This window comes from Mya arenaria, chromosome 10 (assembly GCF_026914265.1).
Source record: "Mya arenaria isolate MELC-2E11 chromosome 10, ASM2691426v1".
Lineage (NCBI taxonomy): Eukaryota > Metazoa > Mollusca > Bivalvia > Myida > Myidae > Mya > Mya arenaria.
The window spans coordinates 61,979,236-62,006,075 of NC_069131.1; the positions used below are offsets into that span (position 1 = coordinate 61,979,236).

Here is a 26,840-nt window from a genome sequence, read left to right on the forward strand (position 1 = left end):
AAGCATTAATTTGACATACATGTTGTATTTCTGAATGAAATTTTCCATTCATAGTTTTACGCTGTTAGTTGGAGCGGATTTAATCTTGTGATGTTATGAAAATATGATTAGATATTTACTAGTGTAATATAGTAATATAGTAAAATTGTGATTGCAAAGTGATGCAAATTATAGGAAATTAATAGTTTAGCTGTGTTCTATGGAATTTAGTTGGAAATTATAAGAAGAAAAAACAAACATCTAAGAATTGAATTGTGGATTAACAATGTATGGAAATATTGTTGAGATATTTCTTAAAGATGTATTGATGCAGTTGTTTGAATGCACGTTCGTGTATGCGTGTATTTGATTATACATGCATATAATGACAGCAGCCTTAAGAAATTTGCAGTAAACTTAATAGTGTACTAGGTAAGTTGAAATTTATAATTTTTTAGCATTTCAGTAAGTTAGATGTTACATTACATCACTATATGGCAGATGTTTTAACATTTTAACATGTCATGTTTGTACATTTTTTATAAGTATATCTGGACATTTGACAGGTACCATTTGTTCAAAGTTCGAATACATATATTCGTTATAAAAGGTAGACTTCTATATCAGCATTATTGTATACACATGTGTATAGTGTTTATAGACAAAAAAGAACAATTTAAAGATAGGAATATTATTAAATTTGCACTTAAGTAACTAGCCAAAGAACTTTGTAAAATGATGATTTTAAGGTTTCCATGATTAAGTTTAGAAAAAGTTCACAATATATATCTGCATTAAACATAATTACCATTTAGAAATAAGCAAAAATGAACAAGATTTGAAATAGATGATAATAAAAAACAAAGCTTAAGATGTGTAAAGTATAGACATAAACATAAGACAGTTGACATATATATTGCAAATACTTCTAATATAGTATAGTAAAAGTATTTTAGTGATTGATAAGTAGCATCATTAATAAAGCTATTTAATTGTACATGCAAAAATATAAACATTGATGTGTGTTCAAATAGATGCTTAAATGACTTGTAATAATGTTCTTGTATATGTATATATGTATAAACTATAATAATTCAAAAATCACTTGCTGCTTAACAAAGCAAAACAAAACTGATGTAGAAGTAATTGTAGTATTGAGATTTTTTGCATTATTCAGAAGGTAAGTATATCTAAAAACCAAATGTCCATCTACATGTTTACATAAGAATGAATATATGATGAACAAGATGACACAATATAGACAGTAATTATAACTATAATTATATGAGAATAATAATTATAGTGTTAAGTACAATTACTTTTAGATGTAATTTGTAGTTATAAACTGAAAATAATATACAAAAAGAGCAACAACATGTTTATATGTTTACATATAAAACAAAGGCATACACACACACACACGCACACGCACACGCACACGCACACGCACACACACACACACGCAATATCATTAATATTTTTTTCAGGCAACTCCTTCATGTTGCTGATCAGTATACAGTTTCTTCTACTATACTGGTTTGCTGCATCCATTTCACCTTCAAGGTGACTGACCTTTGCCCTTAAGTGTGTCAGCTCATCTTTTAGGGGTTGAACTTGAGCCTGTATGACAACATTCACTATGGCATTTATTTCATCTTTTAGTGAGATCTTCAGTGAGTCTACAATTCTCTGTATATCATGATCTGCTAATATGGAGATTTGATGAGGGTTTCCTGGGTGGGGAGGTCCTTGAAGTGACATCTGGGACCCCAGTTGGATTGGGGACTGCATATAAACAGGTGTTGGTGAATAGATGTATTGCTGCTGGTGCTGTTGAGGTGTAAATTGGGCAGGGACACTCCTGGTATTGACTGGAGTAGTATTTATACTGCTTTTAGATGCTGTCTCCATTGAGGTATTTATATGTGCTTACATCTACTGTCAGTGCTATCAATGTCAGACCCAGAGGAATGTCTTGATTTTTTGTCAATTGACTTTTCACCAGGGGAGATAACTTCTTTTCTGGATTCGATTTCTCCTTGTTTGTCTGTCTGAATGTTCAGAGTCTAAGCCTGGGTGTTGTTTTGAGTGGAATTTAATGCCTTTACCCATTAGAAAAGTTTGCTGCCTCACGTTTGCATCGGGAAGAGGGTTAAGTTGAGGTTTTTACATGTTTTGAAGTGCGAGGGAAAAATACAGGTTGTTGACACCGGAAGCGGAAATTATTCATTGAAATTGGCTCATCTTTCAAAACAACTGCAACGGGTTGTCAGGAAGATAATAACCTACAATATGTGTCTAGCTAAAGCATGCTAGAAATAGGTTAACATATTGTTACGTTCCTAAATAATTTGTGCGGTGAACATTACAGGATGATGTAGAATATAAGTAGATAACAAGACACAAATGGCCCGTTTAAATTAAAGCATAGGATTTTACATATATTTGTTTAAGCCAAGAATGTGAACGCTTTTTGTTGCACGTCTATATCATATTGTTGTTGAACGATTTTTAATTCGCAAATTGTTACAACATATTTTGTGACCGTTCATTAATGATTTCCATTTTGAAATTCGGTGGTTAATAGATAACAAAAAACCCCGAAAGAACGTACGCTCGACTTAAAGATGTAGTTAAAGCCTTCAATACACAATCACCAAGTATATGAGAAAAATTAAACGTTATATTGTATCATTCTGGCATGATGAGAGGATCACCGATGCTGTGTGGAAAACAGGACTTTCTGCTGTCTAACCACCCACCTAAGTAGTCAGTATATAGGATTGAGTCAGTAATAAACTCACAATGAATGTTGTCTTCTTTCGTTGACCGTTCAATGCGTTCAGCCCAACACTGGCAACGATCAAATTTAGATCATGAGCAGTCTGTCAGTATAGGTTTTACGTTGTGCATTACATGTTCAGTGTTTGTGAGGCCTTATCTTGGAACATTTAAATATTCTGAACCGTTTTGATTCTTGGAATGTCCGTGGAATATGTCCCTGTAGTTTGCACTGTTTTATGATATGGTCATAAGGCCAATTTATGATATTTTTAAATTCAGGAAACCATTCATACTTTTTCACTTCCAACGTTTAACTTTAGTACTTATACAAGTAATGCACTTATAACATTTACAGCTGAGAAATAACTCGAACTTTTGAGGGTATTTTTGCCATTGCCACCTTCAATAGGTAAGGAAGTTCATATGACGCACTGTAGGTATAACACTTCTTGGAAATGAAATGTAAATAGAGTAATACACGCCACAGTTTGTTTCCTTCTGTTTAATTATACACTCGATATACACTCGTAGAATGGAGCAGAAAACATACGCGCCTGTATAAATTAGCGATGGTCACAACAGCAAAATACGATTTAATTTTATATGTAATAAAATTAATTATCAAACATGATATCAATGGGATAGGAAACGATCTATAGACATAAAGAACAAGGGAAACGTGTGAAATTCGACCACAGGGACTAAATTATGAGGTCGACATAGCGAAAAAGTCGAGATAGAAAAATCGACACAAGCAGATTTATTTTATAAAGAATAAGAAGGAATAAATTTGGGACCGGAGAAAAAAGTCGACACAACCGGAAAGTCGAGATATCCGACGTCGACATAGCGAGTCTGGACTGTATGTGTGTACCACTGAGTGCAGTTATACAATTTATTATTTCCTAGGAAAGTGAAATAGAAATCATCCATTTTAACCCTGTACTTTCGTATTATCACCAACTACAACACGGTGATTTGTGATGATGATTTGTTACAAAACAGTGGCGCTGGTTTATACTGGTTTTGAGTATTGCACGACCTACAAAACCATATATAGAAAGAGAGTTACACTTGTGTGTTAAAAATAAACAACGTTAGAAAGAGTTTCTTTTAAGATTCAATTTACTTTATACCTTTACCGTTTTATATACATGTCTTGTATAGATCATACAACAATACAGCCTTAGAAATATTTTATTTCTGTTATCAACCCTTCCCAACTGTTTCAATTTGAAAAACAGATATGTCTCAAAGGTGAGGTGCAACACCAGTTGGTTATAATAAATCACATGGCATAATTACAATACCATGTAGTGTTTGAAAGACACTATTGTGCTCGGTTAGATGTATATGTTATTATAATGCAGTCTGTTGGGCTTATAGATTCGTGACTTAAGGATAATTTCGAGATCAGGAGGCTGTTGACATCATATCACCAGTTATTGATAAACAATATTTACTCGGATTTATTTTCTTCCAAATTTAAGTAATCGTTGTTTGTCCCTTTTGTGAGATTTTCTTTTCTAGTTTTTCTGTTAGATATTTTAACAAGATCACCTTATCATTTGTGCTATGGGCATGTCCCTGTCATTTTATTGTGTTGGTTTAAATTGGTATCCGGAAAGATACAGTTAAAACCATTTAGTTTCCAAATCTTAGGAAATGTAAGTACAAATTCAATGATCTGAAAGGATCAAGTTCTACAAAATGAAAAACTTCGCTGAGGAAACACATTCATATGAGCAGAGGAACTTGGTTCTATACGCTAGACAAATGTGAGAAAAAATAGAATGCGAACTTTTCCCCTACCCAGGAAGTTCTGTTTCATCATCGTGTATTGTACTATTTACATGAAAATATGCATACATCATCATCTGTAAATATCAATGTCTATCAATCATCAACATTCAGACGCAGTGTTCAAGACAGTTGCATGACGGTTCACTGCAGGCGTAATATACCTGGCGTATGATAAAAAACTGAATATACGGGCCTGTAAATAGACTGTGTTATATGCGCACATTAGGTTAGATATGTACCTTAAAACGCGCCCTTATTGAAAGAGAATTATAACAGGGCAGCAGGCCCCTGAACTCTATGCAAGCATTACCTACGTATCCGTTATAAAGCGAAAACCAAACACAAACAAATTGCAGATTTTTTATTTTGGGATGGCTTGCAAGTGTTGGTTAATGCTTTCTCTGGCATTATTGTTAAGAACCTATTTTAGCTTCGTTAACATTGTTTTATGCATCGTTAAGTCGATCTTAATTAGACGGTTGTTTCATTCACAGATTATTTTAATGCTGAAGCGGTTAATTGTATTGAGGCATCGTGTACAGTAGACTTACTACCTACGTTCAGTTCAATACATCATTTTGTTTTATCTCTCGTTTTAATTCTATCATCTAATGCCGATTTCATAAAACCCTCATTGAAATGATTTTAACCTCACACCTTCAAATGTATTTCTTTTCCAATCAACAAAAAAGTTTGGTCACAATTCTTATTTGGTTAAATTCCAGACAAAGTATTATCTGCAGAAGATGTTTGCAATCATTTGCTTGCTCGCCTCTATTTTTAACCACTTGAAAATTGTTGTGAATCTCCGAGTCCATGATTGTTTAAAAACATCGAGTAGCCGATTTGCTTAACCGCATCGATTAGCTGCTATATAGTAGTGTTTATCATGACTATATACTTTGTATTGGCTGTTTGGTCGAATCGAGTTTAATAAGAGAGAGAGAGAGAGAAGGGCGTCTTAATGGTTTAAGTTTAAAGCCAGATATAACACATTAAATGGTGGTAGTAAAACACATATGGACATCTTACATACTTTTAAGATAGCCTTTCTCCCCGTTATGTGTTCAATAACCTGCGAGAACAACGAATAGTTAATATGCGCGTTTATCCAATCAGGTAGCAATTTTGTTTAAAGCTCTGTTGATATTTATTTACTAACGTGTCATTTTTCAGACTCGATTCCAAATTCCATGCCAAATGCTGCAACCTTACAATTCACAACCGATTGCAAGAAGTTCATTTTGTGAAAGCCAGACTTCAAAATGCTACCCAATTATGGAGGGCAAGGATCTGACTATTGACGGAGATTAACGCCAAAAGTTACCAGTCGACGTTGAATAGCTCAAGGACTCAATTATTTGTCCTTTGTTGTTCAAGATCCTGGTGTTTAAACAGTACACATTATCAATTTAATATGTTTAATCATAAGTTCTGAAGAAGTGTTTTACTTAATGAAATTCATTGATAACTGTTTAATAGACAAAAGCGTCTATATAAATAGAACATAAATGCCTATGCCAATTTATTACCTGTTTTAAATTTGTAATTTTGTCAATATTTTTGCATTTTGTGTTCGTATGTTCTTTTCTGTTGAAGACATATATCAGATTTTTTTTTCATCGGGACTGTATTATAATTGTATTGTCCAATCCACATATTTATGTTTTTGAACCTTGTAGCACTTTTTAAGTTATGAATCATTTTCGTAGTATTTTGAAAAGTATGGATTTAATAATTTCCAACTAAATTCCACTGTATTGCCGAACTGGAAATGTAATAATGTCCGATTCACTAATTAAGCAAGGCTATAGTTCATTTGTTAGAGTTTGTCTTTATCAGGAACAACAGCTATCTGCTAAGTTTGGTTTTCCACATGGAATCGCACTCCCTCGTTCTGTTTTAATAGGAATGCTACATAAATCGGTGTTAAATACTCAAGCAACCCGAGCAGCCAACGAAGTCTTGTCTTTGATTTTGCTATACACATTGTATTTTTTAATGCAATAACGTATATAATGAGGAAAGATATTTGGGTTACCACTTTGAAACGGTCATTCAAAAGATGAAGAGAAAAAAACAACAGCAGTCACTTATATAAAACCGGTTAATTTCTCGCTTTGGAACAAGTAAGTCAAAATGTTTATTGATTGGTCAATATTTACACAATTATGACTGTTAGTCAATTAAATTGTTTTAAGTGCCAAATTGTAAAAAAATATAACGTTTGTTTAACATATCCAGTTGAAAACAATTCGCTGCGAGGGTTTAAAACGGTTTGTAAATTGAATTCGTATCTATTATGCTAGATTCCAGAAATGTCTAAGTTTTGCTTTACCCTTTTATCAGCAAGTGTGATTATTTTCTTCATTTATCTATTTAAAAGACTCCATCTGTACCATTTCACATTATATAGATCAAGTGATACAATCATTATTAAACAAGAAAAACTCTAAACAGAAAACATTCACATAGTGTCAAAGACAATATATTCGCAAAATCTTTAATTTTCTTCGCGATCTATTTCCCAAATGTATTATCATAAAAACCATGCGTATTCAAGATTGTATATTTGGATAGTAAAAAAAATTGATCGCACATTTGATTCAAAAAAGTAACCGTTTTCTCTGGAATCCCCTCCGTTTAAGCAGAACCCAGTCCGCAACAAACTTAAGAGTGCATACGTACTATAGAAAGGTTACATTATCCTTAACCTATCTCCTATCCCCGCGTTTATCCACAGTGACGTCACATCCTGACTTGGTCATGTTTAAACATTTTGCTACTGAGCTTGTTCCTGTAATTTTCACATAAGTATTCATTATAAAATTAACAACGCGGGTTTTCAGCAGATTTGAGTCAATCCTATTCTCGCAATGATCTGTTTGATATATTTAAGTCGATTGTGAATACTAATTATATAGATAACAACGTTTATGTGTAGTTCTTTGCAATTAAAAACTGTTTGAACAATTTAATTGCTATCTTGATTATATGATTTGATTTGGGTATTGCATTTGACGAGTCTGGAATTTGCATACTAAGTAGCACCTAACTGAATGTTAGCAATAAACCAGGTGTAAATAAGACAAAACATCAGAAAAATGCATGTCGAATACCCTACAGACGATTGGGCGGATTAACTTTACCCAGACTGTCTGGCTTCCAACGAAGTTGGTAGATAAAAGTATAAGTTATTGCATTTATATGATATTATGTGCACGAGTTCTTGGGCGAAGCCATATTTTTACGCGCAATAAAAAGTGCAGAAATTATTATATACTTAAAACATTTATTTTACCCTGACATTGACAGAGTTCACGAGTGTCAACAAATTATTCTTGCTCATAACCCTAGCACAATTATTGTTGCAATAATGCAACAATAATGGATCAAACTTGATATTTAAGCACTTCATATTGAAGCACTTTGTTATGGTTCGTTTTGGGGGCATTATTGCAACAAAGTCCCCTCCCCCAAAACGAACCATAACAGAGTGCTTAAATATAAAGTTTGATCCAGAAGAACCTAGATCTATATCATAGAACGTTACAAATGAAAACATAGATATCCTTAGAACTAAGCATGGGTTTCCTTAGAGTAAGTGATACTAGTATATCAGCTCATTGCATGTAATTGTCAATAATATAATAAAATCTTCTAGAAACAGCCCAGTGGTCGCAAAAATCAAAATATTAACCATGTTTTATGCCACAATGTAGGGCACCTTACCAACATATCACACACTCATCACAATGGCTCTACCGATAAATGATCAGACTACTGCCTTGGAACCGTCAGTGAAACACAAGTTCAATTGAACTCGAGTATACTAGGGGTTTAAAGTAGTTTGAATGGCCATGATCTCAATACCTTTGTATGCCATTGATAGCTTGTATTGTCTACATAATGCGCCATATTCAACGACAGGTTCATCTAACAATAAATATTTGATTCTTACCTCAGCTTGAAATTTATTGGAGTCTTATGTTTGTCGAGTCTGGAAAATGAATAAAAACGACTCCCTTGCTAAGAGTTTTAACAATAATCAAGGTGTTAACACGTCAAAACACATATATCAGAAAGCTATCTGTAAATTGCATTCATGGGAAAAGAAAGAGTTCAAGCAGATCATCCTTTGGATACAAGATACAAGCACTACAACTTGTCAGCCTATATGGCTGGCGCCATAGAAATTTCAAAGTCACTTTTGCTTTATAGTGTCAAGATTTATTGTTGTACAATATATTTATCTTACAGTTAAACGTGTTTTACCCGTACAATTCCATAAATCCAAAGTATATTCATTATTTTTCTCGCTTACGAGCTTTGAAATGAAATGAACTCAATATTTCTATACACATTCTAAGCTTTATAACATTTAGTTTTATCGTTTGTGGAAACATTGCCATTCTCCTTCCAAGATAATTTGTCTTTACAGTAAGTCATTCAACATATGTACAAACAGGTCTTGATTCTTAAACCATTTACCAGAAGGGTAAGATATACCAGCCATTGGTTTATAAGCAAACGCTGTCTGCATAATCTTTTGACATTTCATCTGATAACATAAAACGTTTTATCTCACGAATTGATTCATTTGGTTGTATTTCGTTGAGTTGGTCAGATCCGTGGCGTTTAAGATCCAAATAATAGAAATTGAAGTGACATATGTCAATAGCAGACAAAAGGTTGAATGGATGATGCCTTTGTGCATTATACAGGGAGCAGGTGAAGAAGAAATGGTAGGTTTCCTCAATTTCACCATATTGACAAATTGTGCTATTGATAGTGTGTTTAAAAAACAAATGTTTCAAATGATTTCTACAGTGCATCCGCAATCCTACATGGGTGACACTGAATTTGCGTTCACCGTCATAGTAAAAATAATTAACAGATTTATTCTTGTTTAGATGGTACTTAAAGGACGACAAAAATGGAGAGGTAAGAACGGTTTCCGGAAGGGCATGCTATGAGGATAATGAAGTTGGCAAAAATGAATTTGATAACAATTGAGTTTAACAGTAAATGTTATGAGGTTAAACAGTATTCCGAAGATTGTAAGAGGTTGAATTACCAACTCAGGACGGAATAAGTGAAGTAATATAGGTTGCTATTTGCAAATCCATGAGCGTGTTTTGAAGCAAACATACTGTGCAAAGCGTTTTTGTACCTAACATTACGTTACACAACTATATTATGACAGGAGAGTTGCAAAAGGCAAACAAACTCTTGTGTTCATACATTTTTACTTAGGTGATCCTAAGTTTAGAAAACTTCAATCAAGAAAGCAATAATATTTTACTTGCTTTTTGGCTCATCTTTCACAACAACTGCAACCTGTTGTCAGAAAGATAGTTACCAACAATTTGTGTCTAACTTTTACATGCTAGAAATGGGCTCTCATGTCGTAACGTTCCTATAACATTTGCACGATGAATATAACGGAAAATTGTTAAATATAAGTAGATAACAAGAGACAAATGGTGCGTTTAACAAGCATTGTAATTTGCATACATTTACTGCGGCAAAACTCTTAAACCTTTTTTATAACATGTCTTTATCTTATAAAAGTTGAACGATATTTATATCGTACATTATTACAACATATTTTGTCACAGTCGTTTAATGATTTTCATCTGGAAATTTGGTTGTGAATAACACAATAAGGAAACTCGCCTTAAAGGAGTTTTCCATACCCAAGAATTTAAATCTCAACCTCACATATGTTCCAATATTAGCGAAAATGTCTTAACATACAATACATATATAGGATATTACCATGAGTTGCAACTTAATACAAACACATATAAAACCAGTGTAGGAAAAGTGTAACAGCCAGCGCTCTGCGAGCTTTATCATTGTCCCGGAACAAGGTTCATAATGTGTTGTATTAAATGATAACTTAAATAAGATTATTTTATTACATGACACACACTTCACAAAAACTAAAAGATTTATTATGCTTGGTTTAAGGACTTGATCGGAATAAGAAGTGTCAAATGACGTCAATGACAACTTATATTACACTCGTGTAAGATCATAAAATATGGAATGACTGTTTTACACTCGAAACAAGCATCATCAATTGATAAAAAAATATATATTTCTTATGTATGAGTGATACTAAATATACAGGTACAAGTATAACAACGTAACCAGCTTAACTATGGCACCGAAAATGTATCGCTACAAGACAAATGGTAACGTATACATGACAACACACTTTCAGTAGACAGTTGTGCTTAAATTGTTTATTTTTCAACTTTTCCGAGACAAGTCATATAATACACTATATTTATCATTCCGGCACGATAAGAGTGTTGTCTTATGTCGCAAAACAGGAATATCGGCTGACTTACCATCCACATTAGTAAAAATGAAAACATGAAATATCAAACACTAAGATGGTTAATTGTAAGAATGTTTTAACTAAAGTCAAATTGGCCGATTGTTTTCGACACCATACTAGCAGTATTCCAATTTATATAAAGTCGTATTCAATGATCTGAAAATATCAAGTACCAGAAAATGAAAAAAAAAAACTCGCTATGGAAAATAGTATGCGAAATTTGCCCCATCCAAGACGATCCATTACATCATCCCGTATCATACTACTAAAAAACACATATCCAAACCTCATCCATATATCATCTAAGATGCAGTGTTCAAGACAGTTGTATGTTAGTGCACTGCTGGGGTAATAAACCTGGTGTAGCTAATAATAACAGAAGCACTATAGATACGGGCCTGCTAATATACTGTGTCATATGTGGGCATTAACTTAGATATGTAACGGAAAACGCTCTTCTGAAATGCGAAATGTAACAGGTCAGAATGTCCCTAACCACACGCCAGCCTGACCTACATATCCTGCATGAAGCTACAACCAACAAGCAAACGAATTGCAGCTTTTTAAATTTTCAGGTGGCTTGCAAGTGTCGGTTAATGCTAACTCCGGCGTTATTATTCAGAATCTATTTTAGCCTGGTTAACGTTATTTTATGCATCGTAAATTTGATCTTGACTAGACGGTATTTCTATTGCCAGCCTATTTTAATGCTGAAACGATTATTAGTATTGAGCCATCGGGTGCACTAGACTTTTTACCTGTTCAATACATCATTTTGTTGGTGTTCTCTCTCGTTATGATTTAATATTCGAAGGTTGATTCCATAAAAAAACAACGTTGATTTTCTTTTAGCCTCACACCTTCAAATGTATTTTGTTCCAATCGCACGGTAAACGTTTGGTTAAGAATTTTATTTCGTTAAAATTGGAAACAAAGGACAATCTGCAAGTGATGTTTGCAATTATTTGATTGCTCGTCTTAATTTTAACCAATTGAAATATGTTGTGAATCTCCGAATCCATGACTGCTTAGAAATATCTAACAACCGATTGTTTTGTGTTTGTCTTACCGCGCCTATTCGCTGCACTATGGCAAGTTGTGTTTTCATTACAATACTACAGTTTATACGATCGAGGGGACTCAATACTGAAGAACTGTTTAATATTATTGTGAATTGTGTTTGTTTTTGTTCTAAAGCATGTATGGAAAAACTGGCATATATGTATCTGAGTCTCAAATTCTGGCCCAAAGCGTTAATTAATCTCAAAGGTTGTCATTCGATCTCACTGTGGAATCCGGAATACCATTTCTTTTGGGGCCGCCATATTAAATACCGCTTATTTTTGAACTTGACTCCTGAATATCATCTAACACAAATAATTAATAGTTTTTGTGCTGGTAAATGAAAGCAATAGAACGATAGACTTCAGAGCTTTGATTATATTTATCAATCTTAGTTTGTCAGTATTTACGCAAAAAACTGCATCCTTACAATTCGCAACCGATTGCGAAAACTAGAATTCATAATGCTTATGGGGGGGGACATCTGGCTATTGTCGAAGATTAAAGTTACCAGCCGATGTTGAATGGCCCAAGACCTCAACTATCGGCCCTTTGTTGTCCAAGAGTGTTACAACAATAACACACACCGTTTTGCACATGTTTAGGTAACAATTTCTGTTCAAGTTTTTACTGAACTGAATGCTTCAAAAATTAATTTATAGCCATGAGCGTCTAGACAAATAGGAAATGAATGGCAATGTCATTTTTTTAAGTAATATTGTCTTAAAACAATTTTCATATGAATGATTTTGAACCATGTAGCATGTTTCATTAAATGAGTAATACGCTTGTTTTTTTTTTTTTTTTTGAATTGAACAATTTTAATCTTAATTCTTCTTTACTGCACACATTGAAATGTGATTTCCTTACAGCTCGATTCAGTTATTGTGTTAACCGGCTGGACAATAGCTCTTTGTTTAACTTTGCCCTTACCAGAAAAAAACAGTTATCCACTGATTTCGAAGATACCACATGGAATCACACTTCGGTGAGGCCTTCATAATTTTGATCCATTTTCCATAAGGAGAGTCATATTATATAAAAGAATGTGTTTTTATGCTGGCTATTTTTTCAGCTTCATAGTTTGTTTCCCAGTTTAAAATTATGATATCGAAAGGGAGCAATGCTAACACTTTAGCAATATTCTTATTTGTGTAGTGACATAGCACTTTAATTATTTGTATTCATGATAAATATAAGGATGTGTGTATTGTTTCAGAAAATGGTAGAGATATTTCGATATTTTTTGTCGCTTTCGGTGTCATTGTTTACAAACTGTCACATTTAAGGTGGTCTAAGCTGAAAAATCGTCCAAATATTTACACGCAATGTTGTTGGTGTGATGCAACAGAAATATGTTGGAATGTTCAAACTTGCTACTAAGTTTTGTATAATGCCCATTTTTCAGTTTAAATAAATCAAAAACAAATCTGCTGAGTGCCAGCTTGCATTTTTACGTTCCCTTCTTTTTTTTCGTAAACTTAAGTATACTACTTAAATCATTGTCGGACTATTATTGTAAGAGTTTAGTTGGGAATGTTTTACATTGATCATAAGCAATGTTGGAGTGGAGATGGTATGACTTAATTGAAATCCATGTGTACTCGTTCTTTTCGTGCAGTTAACATTTCATTTAACATTTGAAAGATTGTTCCAAAAGTGATTGTTGTATAAAGTGCTCCTATTTGTAAGTAAATCAGTCAGAGTTAAAACAGAATCAGGTAATGCAGTTCACCTTTGTGTCCTTAAATACTTTACACTTAAGTAAATGTGAAAACTAAACATAAAAGAGGAGTAACAATTGAAAATCAACAATGCAGATACTAGTATCTTTGTTAATTGTTAAACAATTCGGAACATTAGGCCCAATGTTACGTTAAATAAGACATACTAGCATGTGATGTCTAAGCGACGTCCTCGTTCTATTTTAATAAGATTAATTTTGTGTAAAATACTCAAACAAGCCAAGCAGCAAAAAGTCATTTCTTTCACAATTAGCGATATCAACCATTTTTATGCAATAAAAGCATAGGATTAGGACAGAATAATACGGTTAACTTTCAAACCTTCATTCGAATGATAACAGGAAATAATACGCCAGCAGTCAATTATATAAACCTGTTTAAATTCTGGGTTTGGTTAAAGTAAGTCAAAATATTTATTGATTGGTAAATATTTACCCAGTAATGAATATTAATAAATTAAATTGCTTTAAGTGCAATCTTATAAAAATGAGTATAATGTAGCCCGTTTAATACACTTGTCTGCTTGGGCGTAAACCGGTTTGTAAACTGATTTTGTTAACTGAATGTGCTGGAAATGTCTATTTCCCGTTAAACCCTGTTGGTTTTGATGGCTATATTTCATCAGTGTTATCACCAAGTGTTTTTATTTTCTTCATATATTTATTTAAAAGACTCCATCTGTACCATTTTGCAATAAGTAGATCAAGCGATAAATTCGACATTAAACAAGAGAAGATCTAAACAGAAAACATTTACATGGTGTAGAAGACAATATCTTCGCAAAATCTTTGATTTTCTTCGCGATCCATTACCCAAACGTGTTATCATAACAACCATGCGTTTTCAAGATTGTATGTTTGGATAGTAAAAATCAAATTGATCGCACATTATGAAAACACCCATATCATGTAAACATCGTGGAATTACCTCTATTTAAGTGTTATCTTTATGAAAATCAAAGCACTTAAGTGACGTAAAGATGTGTTCAAACGATATTGATCTAAACTATTATTGCAACAATTATTCAAAGAAATACTTTGTTATGCATGAATTATGTCATGCTTCTATTTGGATGCAGAATGCGTAGCTGAAAACTCTTGTTTATCGCGTGGTTACACTTTCTAAAACAGAAATATTACGCTTGCGACGCATCTTGATATCCAGATGAGTAAATACAAAATTGGAGTTGACGAAACACTTTCATTAGGGTACAACAAATGACACAACACTGGTTTAAGAAATTCTTTGGATATAATGATATCACTCATTTAACATATATAAAATGTAACGCATTCACACATACATACGAAATCACCTCTTATCAAATATCTTTTCGATACAGCTACTATGGTTTTTTTACAACTTCATAATACAGCTGACAACTAATTTGTCTTTGAATATGTTACAAAATTAAAAAAAAATGAAATTAATGCAACGTTTTGTCAATCTTATATATCGTATGCGTATAACAAGACTAAAATCTGAAGGTTTTGCTTAAAAAATATATCTATATTTGTCAAATATTTCCAATTTAAGTGAAAGTTTTTTAGGCATTAAAAGTCATGAAACATGGACACTGTTATTAGTTCCATTCATTCTAAACACATTTACATCAACAATTGTCCAAAACCAAGTATATAACGACATGACACTACAAAAAGCTGATGCACTATCTGCATCGGTTATTGCACACACACATTCAAGAACTACAATAGCTACAAAGAGTTCTCAAGTTATTCAAAGTCTTTGACAGTATGTTACTATAGCCACATGTATTTGACACACATTGACAACATGTACACATATTTTGAATGTAAAATAGTACTAGTATAAATTGAGCAGAAACGTTAATAAGGCACTTTATCTACTGAGTACATATCATTTTAATAAGTACAAAAAGTAAGTATCGATGAATATGTTTCTCATGAGCATGGATAATTGCATTTTATAGTTTAATTAATGCCATACATTTATAATTTGTACGATGTACGAAGTGCTTTACTTTAATATATTTTGTGCGGTACCAGAAACAATAGCTTTCCTTAATTATATACCTTTTTCGAAAAAAGTTTAACACTTATTCTGCTGCACAATTTATTAAACAATTTAATAGGTTGATAATGAAATTAAAACGATTAAAAATTCATGTTTGTCATAACCGTATTTAATAATTCACCTGACATTAACAACAAACCCCTAGGTTTAATACATTTTGTAGTAAAAAACCTGTTTTCACTTGACACATATCTCAGATATTGACAGAATTTCATCATTTTCTCATCTTTTAAGAAAATAAGTAGAAAACTATTGCAATACATCAAAAAGTGAACAAACAATATTATTATATATTACAATATGATGTTTAAAATTGCGCTTGCAAAAATCATATACTTGTTATTCTTTAATTAAAATTTAGTATTGCATTGGATGCCTTAGATTGTCTACATAGACAAAATATAACTAGATCACTATAGTACTAACATCATACACTCCTAAACCAACATTATACGCAATTTCATGCTTAGTAAAGTGAACAATGCAAGAACGAATTTCGTTATTTGATCTCTAGCTCCACCATTAGTATTGTCATTATTTGATCCAAGAAAGTAACTGGTTTCCCCGGAATCCCCTCCATTTGAGCAGCATCCAGTCCGTGTCAACCTTAGAGTGCATACATACTCTGGAAAGGTAACATTATCCTTCAACCATCTCCTCTCCCCGCGTTTTTCCACAGTGACGTCATCAATTCTTAACTCGTGTGACGTTACAGCCTGACTCGGGTCACATGATGAGTCATTCATCTTAAAATCAACAACGCGATCATTCAGCAGATTTGAGCCAATCACAATCTCGCAATCATCTGTCAACGCGGTTGCATTTGTGACACAAGATGTTTTTATTTTGAAGCGGCGATGCCAATACATTCTTCCTTCATGTTTGATGACAACACGAGGGTCGTCTATTAAAGCAGGCACGTCAATTCTAAAAGGGATACGTTAAGTATTATTGTTCACATCAAAATAACATCAACTCAAAAGTTTAAGAAGAACATTTTTCAGAAACGTCAATCGACATTTTTACTTAATATATTATTTATTGTTTTTATTCTTAGTTTACATACTTTTTTGTATGTTTTGATATATTTAAGTCGATTATAAAGACCTATAACAGTTACTTATAACCAAATTTGAAAAAGGTTCAATCACCCTTGAGTATGTTCCTTGGATAGAAAGAGGCAAAGTGAACATGTTTATACTGAGTTTAAGCATATCAAACAATTAAACGTTTACAACCATGTAGTGTCCTTAAACGAAACGAATGTAAATTAGCACTCACGCATTGTCAATAGATATGTCGGGAACCCAAATGGTGTCTTTATTCACGGCGATTTCATACACATTTTGTGGGTACCAGCCTAGCCTGTTATCATCCCATGTCTGCGAGGTAAAAACAAAGATAATAAAACAAAGGAAACTACAGTCAACAACCCAAATAACTAAACTAATCACGATGACCCCGTTTAGATGCACACCTTTCAAGGCCCTAACCGTGAAGATAAATAATAGTCTACAATACATACTTTTAAAAAATCGCTTAAAGGAACTCGTGCTTTCGGATCAACAATTAGGGTCCTCGGTCAAGCAGATGAAAACAATTATTTTATCATTATTTAACATTATGATATCGAAATTGCAAAAAAACAAACAAACAAATAAAGTATAAAACAATATTATGAGTGCAGTGGGGTACCACTGATACAAAAGAGATATATATTTTGACCTTACAATAATACATTGATTACATCACATTATATTGTAAATCAACCTATCACGCAACAACGAAATCGATGAAAGCCGTTATTAACCCTTTGAAAATTGTTGTAGTCAAAGACGATATTTGAGAAAATATCCTCATTTGCTGGAAAGTTTAAACTGTCAGTATCTTAGTGTTAACTCTCCTAATTATTTGCTCAACTTTATGAAGTTATATAAAATGTACATTTTACAAACCATTTTAAAAAACAATGAGCGAACCCCTTTATGATAAAAAAAAATACATAATGGATATTAAAAATCTATTTTGTGCATACACGTAAATTCAAATTTACATGTATTTATGTACATGTACGCGTAAAGGAGAAACATAATGCAAACATTTGCGTAGTAAACATATTATCAAGATGATTGGTCTGACTTTCGTTCGCATAAATTTGAGCTATGGTGATTTATGACGTCATCAGCCAAAATTAGTCAAGCGGAAGAAAAGTCACGTTTTATTTCGTGCGAGATTTCGTGAATCATAAGCAGGCAATCCTTTTGTTTACATATTTTCCAAAAGGTTCTTGAATTTGAATTGACTAATTTTTATGAGTTTCTGTTGTTATCCTTTTTGTAAACCCTTTTTTGGTTAAAATTTGAGTTTGTTGTAAACATAAATGTCTCAAAAGGATCGTATTTGCAGACAAGATCACATATACGTTAATATGATATCAAAGTTGGATTATATCTGATTGAATTCTTTCTACTGGACACATATCTGATTTCCATCTTTAATTTTAACAATTTGATTCATATTGACATTAGAAGATCATACATAACAATAAAACTGACTTACTAGCTCAAGGTCAATAGTCGATTCGAGGGATTGCTCAATTAGGTTAAGACTAGTCACGTGGCTGACGTGCACATTGACCCCAAGCCACAGGGGGTCAGGAAAGTTCTTCCGAGGGGGAACGTTCAGATCGTACTTGTGAAAGATGGTATTGAATATCTGTATTGCCTCTTCTACATATGTGTTGGGGTTTGGAGTAGTTTTAACTTTAGCCCTGAAAAAACAACAACAGTTAATTAAGAATTGTAGTTTATTTTTTCCGCATTGATGAGCCAGCATAGTTCATATACAATATATGTTAAATTGGGCATGGGTTCAACATAGGTTATGAAGTGTTTAAGGCGACGCACATATACAGTTCTAAATCTACCACATACATCTGGTTTCCAGCATACGGTTGAAAACATCTGTTGATTTCCCCACGTCAACCGATTTCTTGAATATCATATCTTATCATATACTTGTATTTAAATATGTTTGCAATTAAGCACATTTTTAATAATGTAACTACTATCTTCAGCATATGATTGGATATTATCTTTTACGAGTCTTATAATTGCATTTACCCTACTGAACATAAGAAATGAACCAGGTGTAAATACGACAAAACATTAAGATCAGACATATTACTGTCGAGTGCTAATACAAATGATTATGTAGATTTACGTTACCCAGCTGGCTTCCAACGAAGCTGGCAGATAAAAGTATAGGTTATTGCATTTGTATACAAATATACGTATGAGTTTTTGTGCGGAGCAATATAATTACAAGTGCAGAAATGTTTATATACATATAAATGTGCATTTCATCATGAACAGTGACAGATTTCACGAGAATCCACAAATTATTCTTGCTCATAATGCAAGAACATTTATTGGTTCAAAACAAATGTTACAAAGTCTTCTCTCCCACAACCAACCATAACCTCACTTCCCTTGTATGCCATTGCTTGCTTGCATTGTCTACTTTAGCGTCATCTGCAACGACAGTTTCATCGAATTTATGATCCCTACCGCTTAAGTAGCGAGAAATTTCGTTTTAAATAGATTGGGTACCTCGGAATTGTATTGGAGTCTTATCTTTGAAGAGACTGGAAATTGCATGAACACGATTACCTTGCTGAGAGCTTTAGCAATAATCAAGGTGTAAATACGTCAAAACACATACATCAGGAAGATAACTGTAAAAGTTACATTTATTGGGAAAGAAAGTCTTCCAACAGATCGTCATATTGATACAAGTTACAAGCTCTACAACTTGTAAGCATATCTGTCTGGCTTTATAAGAGTCGTAAAGTCATTTTTTTATTTGAAAGTGTATGGTTTTTTGTTTTACATTTTTATTCATCTAACAGCTACAGTAGTTCTGTTTGTCCTGAATTATTTGCTGTACATTCCTATTACAGCGTAAAGTTTTTTTTCATTACTCACTATAGCCAAACTGCATGTTTGAAAATGAAATGAACTCAATATTTCTATACAACTATTGAGCTTTCTAACTTCCAGTTCATCGTTTAAGGAATCTTTTCCTTGCTCCTCCCTAGATACTTTTTTATATTCTGAAACCATTTACCAGAAAGGTAAGATATATCGGCCACAGGCTTATAAACAAACGCTGACAAAATATTCTTCTGACACTTCATCTGGTAACATAAAATCTGTATTGTCATGAATTGACTCAAAAGGAACTTCATATAGGCGATGTAAAGGTTTTAAACACTTTTCTATGACTACACTCTTTGATAGTATAATATTTCTGTTCTCAGTGGACCCAATCAAAACCACTTATTTGTGTGAAGTTTTTTTCTTTTTAATAAACAATCACGGCATTAAAAGTGAAACATGTCATTAGTCTAAATTAAATGACGTATTTATGTGTGTATACTTTGAACCCAACTAAACGGGTGAAAAACTATTTTTCGAGCTAAATATTATGAAACGAATATACATTGCAAAATACATAAAATACAACACCAGATTGATGTCTACACTTAAGGACTTGTCAAGAAACTTTATATGAATATCTTTACAATACAAAACTATAAGGGAAGGCCCAGAAACAAAACATATCTGTGTTATATAAATGTTGACAAAGGTCGAGGTTCGAGGTTAATGATTTGAGTGAGAGAAAAACTATGTTTAACTGCGGAGAAGAACGATCTGGCAGCGAAAGGACAAGTGTGAGTGTACCATTCAATGCTTGAGGATGTAAAACTACTGGATTAACGATTGGTACTACGTGCGTTCAGCCTAGGAAAGCATATCTCCAAAAGTGTGCAATTTGCAATCTATATGAGAGTATTTTAAGCAAATAAACTGAACATATCATTTTCGTACCACAAATTACGTAACACTACTGTATAATTACAAATGACAGGTGAGTTGCAACAGGGCAAACATACTCGTTTTTGACACAATTTTACTAAGGTCATTCTAAATTAAGAAATCTTCAAGGGAACAATAATATTTCGATAGCCTATTGCCCCAGCTTTCATAACAACTGCAACAGGCTGTCGGGAACTTTCTGTCTCGCTATAACATGCTAGAAATAGATTCTCATATTGTTGCATTCCTAAATCACTTTTCACTTATTCTAAATATAGTAAGCTTCAATCAAGCAAACAATAACATTTTGATAGCTTGTTGGCTCAGCTTTCACAACAACTGCAACGCGTTGTCAGGAAGGTAATTACCAACAATTTTTGTCTAGCTTTTATATGCTAGAAAATAGCCAATATATTTTTTAACGTTCCCAAATCATTTGTGCGGCAATCATTACTGCATACGGTAGAATATAAGTAGAAAATTAGGTTCAAATGCTCCGTTCAAGTCAACGCCCGTAAATTAGCATAATTTTGGTGCAAATACAAGTACTGCATGCTTGTCATTTTACGCCTTTTTGAAGTATAATGTTATAGGAATGTATATCACTGTTCATTAAAAGGTTCGGTGGATAATAATGAAAATGGATATTACGTAAGCTCGCTATAAATTCTAGTTGGATCTTTTTTTATCCCCACGACCAAGGGAATCAACCTGACACCCATGTCAATATAGGCAAGCTTGTGGCTATAATATAAGAAATGCTACTAAACTTTGTAACGTACAATTTAAATATAAATAAAGATATATGTACCAAATATTACCTTTTGTTTCTATTCAATACAAACAAATTTTAAACGAGTTAGGTAACGATTTTAAAAGAGATTTTGGCGGGATTAAGAATTGGACCGAGGCTCAAACAATCTTGTTTTAAATGGAAACAACTGCAAGACAATTAGTTATCATATGGCACATGTCACCTGAAAATGAAATTTTATTATTGTTTTCGGTAAGAAAATTCACGCCAAATTAGTAGGGCGAAATGACGTCAATGTCAAATTATATCACACAGGTGTAATATGATTAAATGTGTAATGACTATTTTACAACCGTTACAAGCTATGCCAGGTGATCAAGTATAATGTCTTATTTATTGTTCATACTATAGATATAATTGGTACAGTAACTGAATCAAGCAGCACATCTTTGTCACCGAAAATGTATGGCTTCAAGATGAATTGTTCTATGAGCTTGACAACACACTTGTAGTAGACAGTATTAGTTTGGTTTAAGCTTTTCTAGTTCAAAAACCTTTGTTGAAACAAGTCTAAAACATCATTATCAGTCTAGCATGATCTTAGGTGAGAAGGTTGTCTTATGCTGTTGAGAAAACAGGTTTATAGGCCGACACTTCACCAAACAAAGTGAACAGTATTGTGATAAAATATCTGATCATATCAATAAAAGGAAACTTATTTTGTTGACCCTTTCAATGCGTTGTACCCAACAGTTTTGAAAATAATATTTCGGTAGTGTCAGTTAGGCTTAGCTTTGAGCATTTAAATAGTGTCTGAACTGATTGACTTCTTGGATTGTTCTCGGATTTTCCCTGTAGTTTGCATCGTCATAATTTCAACCGAAGTTCATCATATAATTTTAACGTTTTGTCAAAGTTTTTGGATGCAAACTACAACGTTCATGTGTTTTTCGCAAAACTAGTGATGCTGGTTAAAGGCCCTGTTCTCAGAGCCAACCCTCCTACGTGATATAACCAGACCTAACCATTGTATATAATCATGCGCATGATACGATGTAAACTTGGTTAATTTCAAATAAACAACAACGCTTTAAAAAATGAATGAATGCTGCGGCGTTTGAGAAACTAGGTTATCGTTAAACTAGGTCTAATGGAAACACATTATGCAAATTTATTTGTTATCAATCGTAATTTAAAATAAAGAGGCTAGATCCCACGCAATCATTTTGCTGCATATTTTATATCCAATTTCCCCATTTGCACTCGAAATAACACTAGTGTCTGTCTGGTGTTTCACGATCCCAACACAATATTTGAGATGAAAGTAACACTTTTATGATAAAAACTGAGCGTTCCTTATAAGATTTTTTTTTATAGAAATGAAAGTAACCATAATGTATCGAACACATCCGGTGTAGGAGCACAAACAATATTAAATTGTAAATAAAAAATAGATCAAGTACATCCAGCATGTTCAGTAAGTTTGTTTCATAATCATAAACAATTCTGTTTCAAAACATGTTAATAAGAAAGAAATTGATCAATGGACTGAGATGGTACAACCCTGCTTTGCTTTACTGTCAAGTGTTAAAAAAGGAAAAAAAGGCATTTGACACTGGGTAGTCAGTTCCGAATTGGTGTGAGATGCCGTAGATATTTCATTACCAGCAATAACAAAACGACAAAAAATACCAAAGCAATAATAAATCGGATCACGATGAAATATTTAAGTTTATTCAGTAAAACAGATATTAAGAAACATTTGATCGACACTCGTGTTTGCATATGCGTGTGTCGTACAGACCATCCCTCCACTATGCATTAGTGTTAATATTTTCTATAATCAATTCTTCAAACTTGCTTCCATGTGAACGACATATTTCACAGGTGAGGTACAACACCAGTTGGTTATTATCAATCCCGGCGCATGATTACAATACCATGCAGGGTTGAAAGATTATAAGGTGCCCTGTTAACGCCACTGCTAGCAAGAAAATGTGTTTGTTATTAAAATTGCTACTGTTCATGTACATGACTTAAGCATAAGTTCGTGATTAGAATGTAGCTGATATATATGACCAGTCATTGATACGGCATTTACCTGAAAATAGTTTTTCTCCGGATTTTATTGAAACGTTTTTGTTAGTGTCTTTTTTAGTCTTTCTGTTAGATAATTAAACAAGATCACAACATCTTTTGTCTTTGCTACTGAGCTTGCTTCTGTAGTGTTTCATATAATTACTTTCCCGTGTATTTTCTTTTCATTGTGTATGGTTAAATTGGTATCAGGAACAATAAAGTTGAAGGCTATTCAATTTTCAAATCCAAAATAGCCTTCAACCTTAGACAAAGTAATGGTCAGTAGAAAAAATAAAACATCAAACACTAAGGTAGTTAAAGGGTTGAATTTTTGCATTATTCTAAATTGAGCATATTGCACACTCGTAATCTACAACCATTTCTTGATATATTAAAAAAGAAAATCGTGCTGCAAAATAAATTGAACCAATTATCTTCCATTTTAACATAATCCATTTTGTGATTTCTGCTACATGAAGTGCATGTTAACCAAGGGTAATAAAACCTTAAGCCAAGTCAAGATATTCGATATACAAATAGGCTTCTCATGTCAGTGGACCATTTGAAATAATGCTAAATCTAAATACCTGGTAATCCTATATATATACATTTTGAAATCATTGTAAATTGAATTTCTTGCCGATAACTAAATTTAAAAAAGTGACCGAAAAAAAGACAAAGTTAGTGCAGCTTGTAATTTTTATTTTGTTTTTTATTTCAGTAAAACTGCGACTAAAATGACACATATGGCGATCGTTCAAGGTAAGTAAGCTTGTCTAAATTATTGTCTTCGGTAACAAATCTGTATATTATTTATCCACACATTAAACCCTTCGACATGATAACAAACTATTATAGGGTCACAAAACATGCCAATTGTATTACATTATTTTACATCGGATATTTTTATTCTTGATACTGCAAAGATGTTAATTTACTTATCTTAATCTATAACTTTTAAATGTCTTCACTTACCCAATCACAAGCATTGGTAATGTCAAAAGAAAAACATAATATTGTGTTTCCATTATCTCCAGAGAAATTTACACTTTTCGTTAACACAATCTGAAACACAACTAGTAAATCCTGCTCAAAGAGTGTTCCTAGAATAGTTTCAAGCTATCAAAATCTGGATCGCTCCACCACAGAGACCTGGCAACAGGCGCGTAAATCAAACTATTACATGCAAAATTATTTACACCACAAAATGCCAAGTAATTTACTTTCTCCAGGCCTATTATAAACATATCTGATAATCATGCAATCTCTGTAATATTTGCCAACTGGTATAAGAGTTGTTTCTCAGGTTATGATCATTCATAAAATGTTCGCAGTAATTGTCAAGCCAAAGTTTACCTTTTGTTTGCAAGTGAATCGTTACAAAAAATAAAATTCATAGCCCTTCGAACTCGTGGTTAATCATTTATCTTAATTAAAGTACAACACTCCAAGGTAAGCAGTGATTAATAGTGATTAATATGTACTGTTAGCTTTATCTTATGAACAAAACTACAGTAAACGTCAATTAAACTTGCTGAATCAAACATTAAGTTTTAGATACACATTTGAACATTTTTTTACCAATCGATGCATAATTCAATGTTCAATAGCGTTACTAAAGCATGTCGGTAAATAGCGCGTAAAAAGAGGCATATTTTATTTACAATAAATATGTTTTTGGAACTTTTGATGGCGTTTTGTGTTTAAATACGTGTTGTCTTCACATTTTAATCGAAACTATTTTATTCAATGTCAAAACTTTAAACCGTTAAGGAGCCCCTTGAAACTAATATAACCAACATGTTTTTTTTTTTGTTTAATTATATTTAGACAATAATTGCGTTGCGTATGATGAACATGATGAATATAAATAACTGAAATCGAAAGAAAACATTGTATTGTAAAGTGAAAGAAGTTGCTTCCTTAGTTTTATTATTTACACGTCTAAGCTGCATTACCAGGAACAAAAATGAGTATTATTATCAATGAATAAGATCCCAAAACAAACATGTATCAAAAAAAATACTACAAAATATAAATGCAGAAATCGCAAGATTATGCGAATATTCTTAAATTTAAATATACACGCAGAACAACAACTGAGCTGTGAGTCTCCATTAAAAATGACTCGTTTTGACTTCTTCCTTTACGGGTGTGGATCGTTTCCGATGCAATTAATAGTTGTTAAACATGTTCCAAAATCGTTTGTTTAAATATTTCAAACTATGCCGGTAGTCAATTATGCAAACGATTTTGAGTAAGTGAGCTTCTATCGGTAGAGTCTGGAAATGAATTGCACTTAAAATGCACTTAATGTATCTAAACAAAAACCATCATATGCAATTAAATCGTTAATAAGACAAGATCAAAATATGATTAAGTCTTAACCATAAATCGTCTCAAATTAAAACACAAGCCTTAAATCTAAAATGATGTTTTATATGTTCAACCTGCCATTTTCTAGACAAACTATGTTTATCAAAGTTGACACGTTATCTGAACATACTTTTTTACGAAAAAGCAAACTCTAAGAATTAATTAAATAGAAACGATAAATGAATGCAACGCTTTCAATATAATGTATCCAGTGTACACTTTTGAATGCCTTGTGACTCCATAGGATTTTTGGAGCGTTTTTAAGGATTTGATGAGTTGAGAAAGAATATGAGGAATTATCAAAAATACTGTGTTTTGGCTTTCAACAATTACAAAAAAGCATGAAATAAGGCATTCTATAATGTACCTTCAGTTAACTTTACACTCCAGTTATCAGTAACTAATTCTCTTTCAAATGATATTAAAATAAAATGGCGTCGCCAGACATCAATTTTAAACGTTGTCGTTAATGGCTCAATAAAATAATGAACGTATACGAATATACCTTAGTTTATTGTTTTAACTTGAAGAAATGTTTTGCTGTGAAACATCCATTATACTAAAATAATAGCCATTTAACCAAGCATTGTTTCAAGGATTGATTCTCATTTTTTGTGCGTTCATGCAGTATGAACGCTCGGCCGCGATTTTGCATATGGAACAAAACGTGTAGATCGAATGTAAATGGTAAGAGCACTTATCGCCCTTGGTGTTTTTTTATCCTTCGCATAATAAATAGTCCATAAGTAATTTGCAGAAAAAAATATAGTGAAAGATTTTTCTTTTAATCATCTGGTAGTTTCTGTAAAATATGTGGAGGTAATAATGATTTTTGTTGTTATATGTTTATTTTAACCAAAAGTATTTTCGATACATTTTAACTCATGTTTTACATATGCATGACCCATGTGAGTGGGCATACAAATGTGGTCATGGTGATTTAATGTAGATCCAGTTCAAGGTAATTATAA

At 32.7% G+C, this 26,840-nt stretch overlaps 1 protein-coding gene across 3 annotated transcripts in view; it reads right to left on the bottom strand.

Moving 5' to 3' along the window:
• Positions 1-14,953: 14,953 nt before the first annotated feature.
• The window catches only part of LOC128205171 (acetylcholine receptor subunit beta-like), a 69,726-nt gene continuing 57,839 nt past the window's right edge, over positions 14,954-26,840 (bottom strand). For 2 of the 3 annotated variants that reach the window (XM_052906630.1, XM_052906632.1), the window contains exons 2-4: positions 18,340-18,550; positions 17,062-17,162; positions 14,954-16,707 (exon numbers count right to left, since the gene is read on the bottom strand). In XM_052906630.1, coding sequence (XP_052762590.1) covers positions 16,218-16,707; positions 17,062-17,162; positions 18,340-18,550 — 802 coding nt within the window. In that variant the 3' untranslated portion in view covers positions 14,954-16,217. Of the gene's footprint in view, positions 16,708-17,061; positions 17,163-18,339; positions 18,551-24,468; positions 24,749-26,840 lie in introns of those variants that run through there. The other variant, XM_052906631.1, reaches the window with a different exon arrangement.